At 33.9% G+C, this 12343-nt stretch overlaps 1 protein-coding gene across 1 annotated transcript in view; it reads left to right on the top strand.

Moving 5' to 3' along the window:
• Nucleotides 1-11572, top strand: part of LOC149419701 (nose resistant to fluoxetine protein 6-like) — a 33812-nt gene extending 22240 nt beyond the window's left edge. Inside the window, exons 6-8 of the mRNA XM_089637527.1 lie at nt 3280-3424; nt 4376-4500; nt 11398-11572. Of these exons, the coding sequence (XP_089493653.1) occupies nt 3280-3424; nt 4376-4500; nt 11398-11572 (445 nt within the window). The remainder of the gene's footprint in view (nt 1-3279; nt 3425-4375; nt 4501-11397) is intronic.
• The last annotated feature ends 771 nt before the right edge of the window (nt 11573-12343 follow it).

Genomic DNA, 12343 nt, shown 5'->3' with positions numbered 1-12343 from the left:
GCTTCCTCCGGAGTGAGTCTCAAGGGTCAGTTCGTCCACATCTCTCATCATTTTCAAAATTTGCACCGTCATGCCCAAGAATGAGACGAGACTCAAGAGTAAGAATGTCGACCAATATATGCACTTTCGACGGCGATTGCGAGCGGCCTGGATTGAAAAATCGATACACTAGGCCTTTTAGATTCATGTTAAAAAAGGCTTTTACGCATTGCAATTATTGTTAATTAAATTAGTTTTTATTCCCAGCTTATTTACGCTTGGTATGTGGAAAGCAATAATATCCATATTGGGAAAAGTAACAAAAGAATATTTAAAAAAAATAAGAGAACCAGATCAATTAACACAATATATCAAATTAATATACCTGTAAGTAGCAAAAATCAACATTAAAAAATTATAAAAAAAAGTGAGTAACAAATCAAAAACATATTGTGTTTTTGCAACAAAATGAAAGATGTTTCAACTGTAAATGGTATCAAATATAAACAGTTGATTGGATAAATGTTGAGATAATGGGCATATTAAAACTTGTATTTCCTACGAGGCACGTTTTCGTCCAAACGAAGAACATCGCTTAGAAGCTTAATATTAATACGCCTGGGAGAATCAAACTTACCTTTAGTAAGTGAAGCTAGATCCAACACCTGTTACAAAGTTAAAACTTTACGTATTCTCGAGGATTAGTCTTAAGACACTTAATTAAGAAATGTTAAATTTTCACAAGAGATTACGAAGAAATTCAAAAGTTTCCATTGCACAGTATACAGTTAGAGATTTGAAGTGACGATTAACATAAACCAAAGAAAGATTCAAATGCACAAAAGTAATAATTTATAATGATATGACAGTCCCGTACATTGCCCAGATGTAGTTTGGTTAATATTAAGTAATCACAATAATAGAGTTCTGTGAGAATCTTAACCTTAGATAACTAAAATGTTTTCATTGTTTCATTGTACCTAACTACACTTTCGTCGAGTGGACTACGCAATAAAACACTAGAAATAAATCAAAAATATTTAATTAAGATAGTAACTTGTTACATGGCACAAAGGTAAGGTTTATAATGAACAAATTAATATCAAAATATCAGTCTACACAGTGACCACACATGTCAACATTGTGTGGACCACAAATAGCCCCTCTACATCTGGTGCAACGGTGTTTGGTCACCCTCCGGGCCTTGAACGGACACAGGTAGCAAATTTTACGCACGTTTGACGTAGATGGAATCGGAGCTTCTATTGTAGAAGAGTCGCCAACATTAACAATAAATATAAGAATATATGAATGTACGTTCCTTTAAAATAAACATTGTTCTCATAACTAAAGTTTCGTCCAGCAAATGCTTTAAAAGTAAAACATTGCAATGTTGTTCCACCAGGAAACCGTTCTAAATATTATATCACTTTATCCATCTCAAAAGCCAATATCATAATTTAATATTGTCTCTTTTCAGAGTGTTCTCAGCCTGTATTTCCGTAAGAAAATTGCATTAAAAAGTTTATTTCTATTATTACATCTCCCGCAAATAAGTGTATTCCAGGAAAAGAACAAGCAATGGAAGGAAAACATTGGGTAGTCGGTCTCAGATTTTATTATTTTGTCCATTGCTATCGTATTCCATTTTGCTGTATTTAAAAATTCTGAATATTTAATTTTTATCATTTTTGTTGCAAAGGTTGAATATGTGTTCGATGTTGAAATTCAACTGTGTTATATTTTATAATAGATTAATTCTGTTGCCGGGATTAAACAGCCGTGAATAAATTTTAACAATATTTCATATATTACGTACGTAATAAATTAATCACAACAGATACAGCAAGGATTAAGTAATCGCGGCGTGAAATGATTAAATGGTTTTGATTGGCGCCTTTAAAATATGTTAGTAGACTGCCTTAGTACCTTCCCGTTGTCGCTTATATAAAGTGCGAATGCATCGAGAATAAACCAGCGATTATATAGGTTTATGGGCAGTACCTATGATTTTTCGCTAGTAGGTTCTATTGCGATTCAAGTTACACATAAGAACGTTCCCGAACATTATAATTATTATCGCTACAATATGTTGCCGCGCCCGTTACGCTGAAAATTCTAGCGGTCGCCCAGTGCCTGTAGAAATAGCGTAGTAGTTTCTATTGCCGTCTGGTTTGATCTCTAGGCAAAGGCCAAAGTGTCCAGTAGGTTCTACGACGACCTAGGTACCTTAGCACTTGATACTGTGTACTTAGTAATACCTGACACTGTCCGACTCGAGTAGTGGCGTACCACTACAAATTTATGAATCGTCATTTAAAAAAGAATAAAACACCAGCATATTAAAACACACCGTTTGTTTGGTACGACTGAGTCTGCTGATTTTGAGATGTTCTGACACCACAACCAGTCTTCGTGTGTAATATATCTACGGTCTACATTTTTTTTTTCTTTCGTCATAATGCAGGTTTTTAAACACAGGCAAATTGTTTATAAGGTGTTTCCATGGACGTATTTTTACACTTTGGTTAATACAATAACATTATTGACGAGATGTTTACATTTATTTAGCGTTCTTCAATGTTCAAAGCAAGTAATTTTAATAATATAAAACGTCTGGCTCCCAAACAAAACTCAGCGCCGGATGAATAAAAAACGTAAGCTTTTTGAGTCTGGTGAGCAGTGACGTCCCATGTAACAACCATAGATTTGATGTCCACCAGAAAAATTAAAACTTTATAAAATATTTTAATTATTAAAACTGACATTAAAAATTAAAAAATACTACCATTTAAGTTAGAAGGAAAAAATATCCATTAATAACGTTGACTGAAAAAATTTTATCATCATCTAAAAAAAAATGTTCGACAAATCTTGTGTTTGGGTTTAATGGCTCTAAGAACCATTTGTGCTAAATACGGTGACATTTTCATCCACTGTTACTATTACAAAAGAGGCTATTCCAGAAATTAGTTGGTAGCTCAAACCTAACTCTAGATCTTAAGAATTGAATTTAAGTGTCTCTAACATTAACGAATGAACAAAATGAATGAACGAACAAACGTTGAGAAGTATCTTGAAAAACTTTAAGAAAATCCTGCTATTCCGAACAAATGAGGTCGCTAGCTATAAGAGAAGGTCATTTCAAACAACGTTCGTTTGGTCGTAATTTTTGTTTGTCCTAAGGACGGTTAAAAAGTTTCGATATTCTGAAAAAAAGAGTTTGCATGATTCTTCTTTAATAAATACAAATTTTAATTGTCTAAAAAATCATAACGTAAGACTTATTTAACGTTTCAGTTTCCTGATCAACCCACAAGGCCATCCTGTTTACCAGATCATGTACATCAAGACCCACAATAGGGCGGCCCCCTATATCCTGGGGCTCATCACGGGGTACCTCATCTACAAGTACAGCGAGGCGAAGACCAAGCGTCACTCCATGGTAACAAATTTCAGTATCTTTTATTTATTTAATATCCACGGTATAAATATACCATATACAATAATAACACGTCATAGAATACAAGCATAATCAAACACTAGTAATAATTAAACACAAAAATAACAATTAACTGTGGCATTTGATCATAAAATGACGACAGAAAGTATAAAATTGGTACAAGCTCTACTAGAAGGAGATCAAATTACATACAAAATGTTAAAAATAAGTGTGAGTAGACTTAGGTGTAATTAACTATTGAAAATATTTTTTAAATAGCATAGAGTTATTGTGACTTATACTGTATAAATGTGTGTCGCCATTTAAAGCAATTACAAAAATCTAAAACACGAGGCCGCTAAAACCCACTTTTAAATTCATAAAAGTTATCAAAATTAGGATAAATATTGGGGCATCGTAAAAATTCAGTGTGTTTTCCGGTCCATTGGCAGATTATGGACGTTACGAATATCAAACAAAAACAAATCTGATGCCACGTGCTTGGTGACCAGATCTGAATAGCCAGGTACACCCCCACCTTTCTCTTCCGCTTCTCCTTTCCCTCTCAACTACTTTCATCCTCAAAACATACCCCATTTGGGAATGCCATAGTCTCACTGGCTACAGACGGTTGGGAGCAGTTGGGACTCTGATTAATTCAATAAAAGTTGTTTATTAAAAAATATGTTTTTTCTTTTACATTTTACAAATATATTACAGAACTTTTGCCCCACCTGCGTTTAGGCAACAGATCGGAAATTGGTCAAATAAGCGGTAACAATAATACCGCATTCTTCAGTTGTGTATCGCTTCCATTGTTTGTTGTCAACATATTCTCAATCTGTCTACAACATAAATGTCAAAGCACACTGACATTTGACATCGAAAATTGAGGAAAACTAAAGAAATGTATTAGCAACCGACAATGCTTTATTATGAATTTGCTATTTGCAGTTGAAGTCGGCCATGGGTGGAGTCTTTGCCTTGCTGCTGCTTTTCACAGCCATGTCTTCAGGATACGTGTTCTACCTCCCCACCAAAGAATACAGTGCACTTGAAGCTGGTATCTACGCGGGGCTGTACCGACCCGTGTGGGCGACAGGGGTGTGTTTACTCGTAGTATGTTCGGTATTTGGGACAATTCGTAAGTATATTATATAAGTGTTGTGTTTGTTACTGGTAAAATAATACAAATACAAAGGGTGTGAGGGGTGGGTAAGAATCTAGCGATCAGTGTATCCAGGAGTGGTGACGGACAAACAGACCAGTTGTAGAGGTCGGTTAGAGAGGGTAGCCTTAAATCAGCCTCTCCCGATCTGGCGTGCCACTGAGCTGGTGGGAAGAAGCATTCTGAACACACCTCACCCGATGAGCCCGGACACCACTGCTAAATCACTAAACGTACCTTACCACGTGGGGTGGCCTATGTAGTAGGATAAGTGTAATAATATATTTATCAAACAGCTTGAAATTCATCACAGTTAAAATGAAATAGAGCTCTGAAACATGCTTTTTATACAATCTTTCAAATGCATACATTTATTATTAGCACGTTCATTATACAATGTCCGACCTACATTTATTAGACTTACAAGCTATTTGCAGAAGCTCAGTGGTTACAAAATCCCATTGAATGGAGTTAATCTTCTTTACAACTAGCTGAGGTCCCGACGTTGCCCGGGCTTAAGAATTTTTAGAAATAAGAGTTAGACAGTAATTTTCATCAACAAGTATTAAAATTCCACTTTTAGGGGTGGGATAGTTTTTATATATCTTATGTAGATGTTAACCTTCCTTCTATTTTGAAGATCAAGTGTGCTAAATTTCATCAATCCTAGAATCCGCAGTAGAGTTGTCAAATCTTAATCATATTAAAAATACTAATTTCGTTTGTAAGTCTGTAACCCTGGTTCAGTGAACACAAGAACTCAGATTTGCTTTAAATTTAAGTGTCATAATTTTAAAACTTGTAAGAATTAGATTTTTTTTACATTAGCTCAACATATGAGGCCTTGAGGAAAATAGTTTTCCTCAGGGCCTTTGTCATACTTGGGGATGCTGTGTGGAGGGTGTATTTAAATAAAGGAAGGAGAGGAAATTCTGGGAACGAAAAAGGTGTGAGGGATTGGTAGGACTGTATAGTAATATTTTATTCGGAAAATAATTTAAATTTCCTTTTTAAAAATGGAAACGAAGTGTCAGGTATTCAGACTATCCGTAATTTTTAAAGGCAGTTTATAATTACAAAAAAAAAACAAATGAAATTTTGAATGTCGCAGAATTTTGTTGCTTCAGCACAATTATTATTATTCTATTTTATTTTTAAAAGCATACATTGCAAATGCTCTCTTAGAAGAGCTTAAGAAAAACAACTCATCATTTTCATCAAAATTATAAACTTGAAATTCAATTCAATTTTCCACTTTTCTGGTTTATCTCATTCTAACCCAGAAACACTTTAACTACCCGAGACAAACACAGTTCAAGCAGAATCTCAGCCACTCAACCCCTAACCTAACTCAAGCACTAGTGGCTTATCTACCCTTTGCACCGCATGCGACCCGACAGAGTAGATTTAAATCCCTTTGCACACTTCTTGGAAATCCATTGAGACCGTTACTGTGTTACAAGAATATAATATTTGATATTATTATACACATTATATCTGTTGGTTTGAAGGCTGAGTGGATTTTCAAGTTGTAAAAAGCTTTGTAACCTTTTTTTAATAAAAAAAAAAATATCTGGTACGATTGTGAGCTATTTTGTGATATAAATTTAAATATATGGTTAATTAAACAATAAGATTTTCACAACTTTGGAGGTAACTTTGGTTCGTTTTAAACAAAAAATCAAATCAAATCTCTAAAATAAAGTGGGAAGAATCTTAACTACATAAGTGATGGAAATTGCCCATCAGGCCTAGAAAATCGATCTATCCGTGGGGTTTATTTTAATTATTTCTGATGAACGTATTACTAAAAAATCAAATGTTTCTAGAGGGATCCCCCGGGAAGTTACTAATTCATGGTCTGGAAAAATATAATCTGGTGCTTACCGCTAATTTTGGGGTTGTAAAACGTTTTATAAAATTGTCAAAACGTTTTACATTAAATATTTTAATGTTTAAGTCCTGTTTTATTGATCTTTAATACACATATCTTACATCTGTAGGGATCCCTCTAGAAAAGTGTGAAATTTAAGTAATACGTTCATCAGAAATAATTAAAATAAAAGCTAATAGTTTCCTAATATGGTCATGATTTTCATTTTCAATTTCCGACAATTCCAGAAAACGTTTTTTTAAATTTTCTTTCTAGCAATTGTCACGCAGATGCTGAGTTGGTCTCCATGGAAACCCCTTGGGAAGCTGGTGTATGGAGCATATTTGGTTCACCTCCTCATCCAACTTAGATCTCTCACCATGTCTAGACAGCCCGTCTACTTGGACGGGTTATCTATCGTAAGTACCCATATAACATATCCATTAAATAAATGTATATATTGTTGCCAAGGCAGAAAAAAACACATATTTTCTAAGTATCCTAGCTTTCTTGATATTGTACTGAAAATGGGTAATTATCCACTAGAGCGATTTTTGGAATATTATGCCCCGTTTGCAAAAAGGTTTTGAACGAACGCTTGTCATGTCCCGTATTTATTGAACCTATAAACATGAGATAGACGGCGTGTATTTATTGGATTTAAACCATAGTAAGCAGTTTTATAGTATAGGTTTCCATGTTAATATTTTGAGGAATGGTATTAATTAAATGATAAAGTAAATGTCTATATATGACACCAATCACTTGAGATAGTTCTAAAACTGTTACGTTAATTAATCTTTCCTTACTTGTAATTTTTTGTTGCCAAATATTGCAGTCCGACACAGGTTTTACTACCATTTTTTTAAACTTTGTAGGTTCTGAAAAATTCCTACTTAATTCTGAGGATATATTCCAGGAGTAAGTTAGAGAATTTAAAGAAACTTTAGTAGCTCAAATCAAAATGGCCTTTTTTAAGGAGCGGAATCAAGAAATTATTTTTCGGTGTTTGTCGACTCGAGTGTTTAGTAATAGTCCCATCAAAGTGCCCCCTGGCCCTCAATTCTCAACGAAGTCATTCCACTTGAATGAATGGTTCGACCAACTCGTTGTTTCGTGGAATGACTTTTGACGTTTGGCGTGTGTAAGTATGTACCCTAGACGAGACTCAAGAATAAGAACATCGACCAATATATTTTCGACGGAGTTTGCGACCGGCCTGGATTGGAGAATCGATACCCAGTAGGATGGACACCTGTAACGTTAAGTTGTAAAGGAATTTTAAAAAAATACAGGGATTTCGTATGTCGAGATGAGTAGCAATAATTGTATTGTTATATATTAGTATTATTATTTGAACTGTTTTGATTGTGTACTGTTTGATTTCTTAAGTCCTCGAATTCCGAATTTCTACGGATTTATAACTCAATTTCAATCATCAATTTACTTCGCGTTGCTGCCAGTGTTCAAATCCCGAAACGTCCATAGGAAAACCAAAATAACCCTGTATAAAACAATTATTAGAACGGTCTTGGCCTATGGATGTGAGGCGGAAACACTGACAGCAAAGTCTGCGGAACGGCTGGACACTTTCGAAAGAAAGGTACTTCGAAGAATCTTAGGAGCGGTGCGAGAAGGAGAGGCATGGAGAATCCGCCACAATAAGGAGCTATATGATATCTACCAAGCTCCCAGACTCTCTACTCATTTACGGCTCCAAAGACTAAGATGGGCCGGACATGTGCACCGAATGCCAAGCACACGTGTACCAAAGAAGGTTCTAACAGGACACCCGGGAGGCAAACGAAAGGCGGGCAGACCTAGGCTGAGATGGGAGGACGATGTCAGGAAAGATGCCAGAGGACTACTCCATGTTGCAGATTGGAAGACGACGGCCGAGGACAGAGGGCGGTGGAGGCTCATGTTAAAGGAGGCCAAGGCTCGAAATGGGCTGTAGCGCCATTGAAGAAGATAACTCACAATTATATATCTCCTGAAAATTTCAAGTTTTGAAGTTCCTAAAAAAATAAATATTATCTATTAAATAAAATCTATAAATGGGCATTGTAATAACTGTTCCACATTGGAAAGCGTTAACCATGTAACTTATCTAGGTGTAAAAAATTGATCAATATTTAAAACGGACTGAGCAAATTATCTATAACTATTTCAATGATAAAATTTGAGCAGCTAAGTTATTTATTCAAAATCATCAGAAATGTACTCAGTAAAAATATTATAAATATTCACATGGGTCTTTGCTAATAGCTCCAAGAATATGGTATTATCGGATGGGGCAGTGTAAACTACAGTATCCTAAAATCATTAATAAAACCCAAAAGCTACATTGAAGAGTCCCTCTAAGAACTAGTACTGATAAAATCTTCATAACATTCAACAGAATGTCAATTAAATAACTTTATTCTTAAACGATAAGCCTTTACACTCATAAATACAAAACACAAGAAATAATAACTCACACTTGTATTAAAAACGCTAGATTTCAGGGTCAGAAACGTGTCAATCAAGCAACTACTAATACAAAATTTGGCCAAAAAAGCTTCATTTACTCCGGTACTAAACTCTAAAATAAAATCCCACTCTCATTCAAAACACTATTTTGCAACAAATTAATAAAATATACGAAACAAAGATGTAACCATGCATTTTGGCGATGTCGGGAATTTCAATCATATTTCCATCTGCGAAAGGTGTGCATGATTTTGCCCGATTCTGAATATTAGACGTCGGGGTGAGTCCCCTTAAAAACTTTTACCTACCGGCAATCTTTGCTGATGGCCAAAACAGCCACAGGGAAAGCGTTAACCACTTGAGCGATTGGCGTGATGATTAGGTATGATTGGCGTGTATATATATACAGTTGGTAGAGCATTGTCCCGGAAAGACAAGGGTCCTGGGTTCGAGTCCCAGATGTGACCGTTTCCTTTTCTGATTTTTCTGTTTCAGATTTTCGTTTAAAAATCACTAATATTGTCTTCAATATTTAAATATTACAATTTGAGGTTTTACTCAATAAAGTTATTCCGAAAAATAAATATATATATACATTTACCATTTTATTTCATTGATATCGTTCCTCAAAATATTAGTTAGGAAACATTGAAACTGCTTAATGCAGTTTAAAGCCAATTAATCCACCTAAATTTCTCAGTTTATCCCATATTTTTAGGTTCTCTAAATTTGGCACATTACGGCAAGAAATTGCTCAAATTGTTTTGGAAACTTGGCAAAATATGCCAACAATCGCTCCAATGGAAGGTAATAGGTTGGTTTTTTAAAAATGATTTTGCATTTATTTTTTAGATTGGCACCTGTTTGGGGGACATTGTGTATTCCTTTTCACTGTCATTGCTACTGTATTTGACGGTGGAAGCACCCGCAAAGGATATAATGACTTTGCTCCTACTTCCTAGAAAAAGGTAAGAAATTGGATTTGAAAATACGATATACCACAAAAAAACGAGTTATTTTTTAATCAAATTTTCTATAATTATGTAGAAAATTTTTATCATTATAAATTACAATATTTCTAAGCTGTTTGAGTGTGGGCTGCCAACTTTCTACGTAACACCACTTAAATGAAGTTTATATTTTATTTTGTTGGAATTTATTTCACACACGGATAGCCTTTAAAATGTATATTGTTAAATTCCCCATCGACTGGATTTTTTGCAGAGGAAATGTGAAACTCTTGGAAATGTCAAACTATTTTCAAATAGGTATTAGGAATTCAGAGTTAAACTGGTAGAACCTGCAGACAAGCTCCCATAATATCACAGTTTTATTGGACTACTTCTTTTCAATTTTGTTGTAAAAACTACGATAAACTTGTAATTATGTATAAATAAAACATTTTTTTTATTGAAGAAACATGTAGGTACACAAAAACATTTTATTTAAAAAAAAACCTTACCTAACTTGACTTTAGGATTAGGAATTTTTCGGGCTTAAAGTATTAAAGTGATTAATTTTTATGGTATTATGCCGTGTTGAGCTACATTCTTATTTGGACAACGTTTCGGATATCATTACAGCGTCCATCATCACGAGAGATGTGTAATCGAAAAGTGTGATTTTTTTTCATTTTATTTTTTAGATTTATTATGAAGTAGTGAATCATTTAAATTTACTGAATTAAAGGTAACTTTTCTTTATAGAACGGTGTCATTGCGCCTCATAATTTTTACCTCATATGGGTGTTTAAAATTTTACCTAGATATTATAGATTTAGAGGCCTTGTGTTATATCGGTAGGGACAAAAATTTGGTACCAAAAAATCCTAATAAAATTGCATGTTTTGGAGCATCATATTCTTCAGCTTCATCATCTCCAGCAGCCGACAGCGGCTATATACTACAAACATATCTATTTGTGTTATGAAACGGCTTGATATTTAGTTACAATTTTGAATTTTTGTAAATATTTTAGCCCACGGGTACTGGAACCTCAATTTTTTGTTATAATTTGATTTTTATGTGAAAATCTGTCATTAGATTTTATTTGTATTTTATTTTAATATTAAATAATCAGTTTTTTTTCCTTAATAAATGCAAATTCATATTAGGTATACAAATATTAATATTAACCATCTTAATATTTAAAAATATTAATATCAACGCAATCTTCAAATGGAGGAGGTAGAGCAACATGGCATAATACCCCAAAAATATATAACTATAACCTAACTTACCTAACCTAACCTAACCAGACTATCGTTTATTTTCAAATATGAAATTTATTTAGCACATGCACATTCAAATTAAAAACAGATTTTTTTAAGTGTATAATTCCAATACGTGTAATTTCTTCCATGAGTATATTTTTCCGTGTGTAATTCTATTAGTGTAATATTTGTACTTATTTTTAATTCTGTGTATTTGTCAAATAATTTTTAAATATTTATTCTTTGCGTAGGGATGTCGACAGCGTCCAGGATTTGCAGTCTACGTCAGGTTCCAGTGAGAAGAACATGGATAATCCTGGATTCACTCCTGATGGCCCCACTAAACCGAGCGAAGCGAACACCATCACAGGCATCTTCGTCATGAACAATAACTCAAGACCTGAAAATGACAAAAACATCGTGTAATGCGTCATAAGTTAGAAATCATCAAAATCATCATCGCGATAAGGTACTACCGCTGATAGGTCCATTGTAACTTATTTTTATGTTATAAGTCATTTATGAAAGGAGAAGGCATTTCAATGGAGCTATCGATAACGAAGTCTCAGAAAACATCAAAATAATCGTTCGGATAAGTACTACCGCTGAGAGGTCCGTTGTGATTTCTCCTCCTGTTATAAGTCGCTTATGAGAGGAGAATAGGGTTCAATCAAAACCTCCTAGATCACAAGGCCCGGACACTGAATCAAATAAGCCTCCTAACTTGAATGAGAACCTCCAAAAAATCTATTTTTATTTATTTTTGTAAATAAACTAATACATTTTAAGAAATTTTAATAAATAAGAATACATTGAAAAAAAAAATTAAAACATTTTTTTTGTGAAATCTCATACAAGTTAGCAATGCTGATTTGAATGAGTCTCCAGGCCTTGTGATCTAGGAGGTTTTGGTTCAATGAAGCTATCAGTGGTACGCCATTAAACAATAATATAATACTCATCATCATTTTGTATATATTTCATATTTAGTTATTAAAAAAATAAATATATTATAAAAAAATATTTTTAAATAAAGGCAGATACTTTGTGGTACGGTATTACATTTATACCTAGCTTTATTCGAACGTCAATATTGACGATTTGCAACACCTTCTCAGTTAATATTTTCGACGTGGGTAAAATTCCGGCGTGCGCAAGTAAATTTTACATCATTAATTATTTGTGTTATTTCGTAAT

Source organism: Hesperophylax consimilis, chromosome 11 (assembly GCF_061612785.1).
Source record: "Hesperophylax consimilis isolate HC1 chromosome 11, BYU_Hcon_1.0, whole genome shotgun sequence".
In the NCBI taxonomy this organism is placed as follows: Eukaryota; Metazoa; Arthropoda; class Insecta; order Trichoptera; family Limnephilidae; genus Hesperophylax; species Hesperophylax consimilis.
This window is presented reverse-complemented; position numbering and strand designations above follow the sequence as displayed.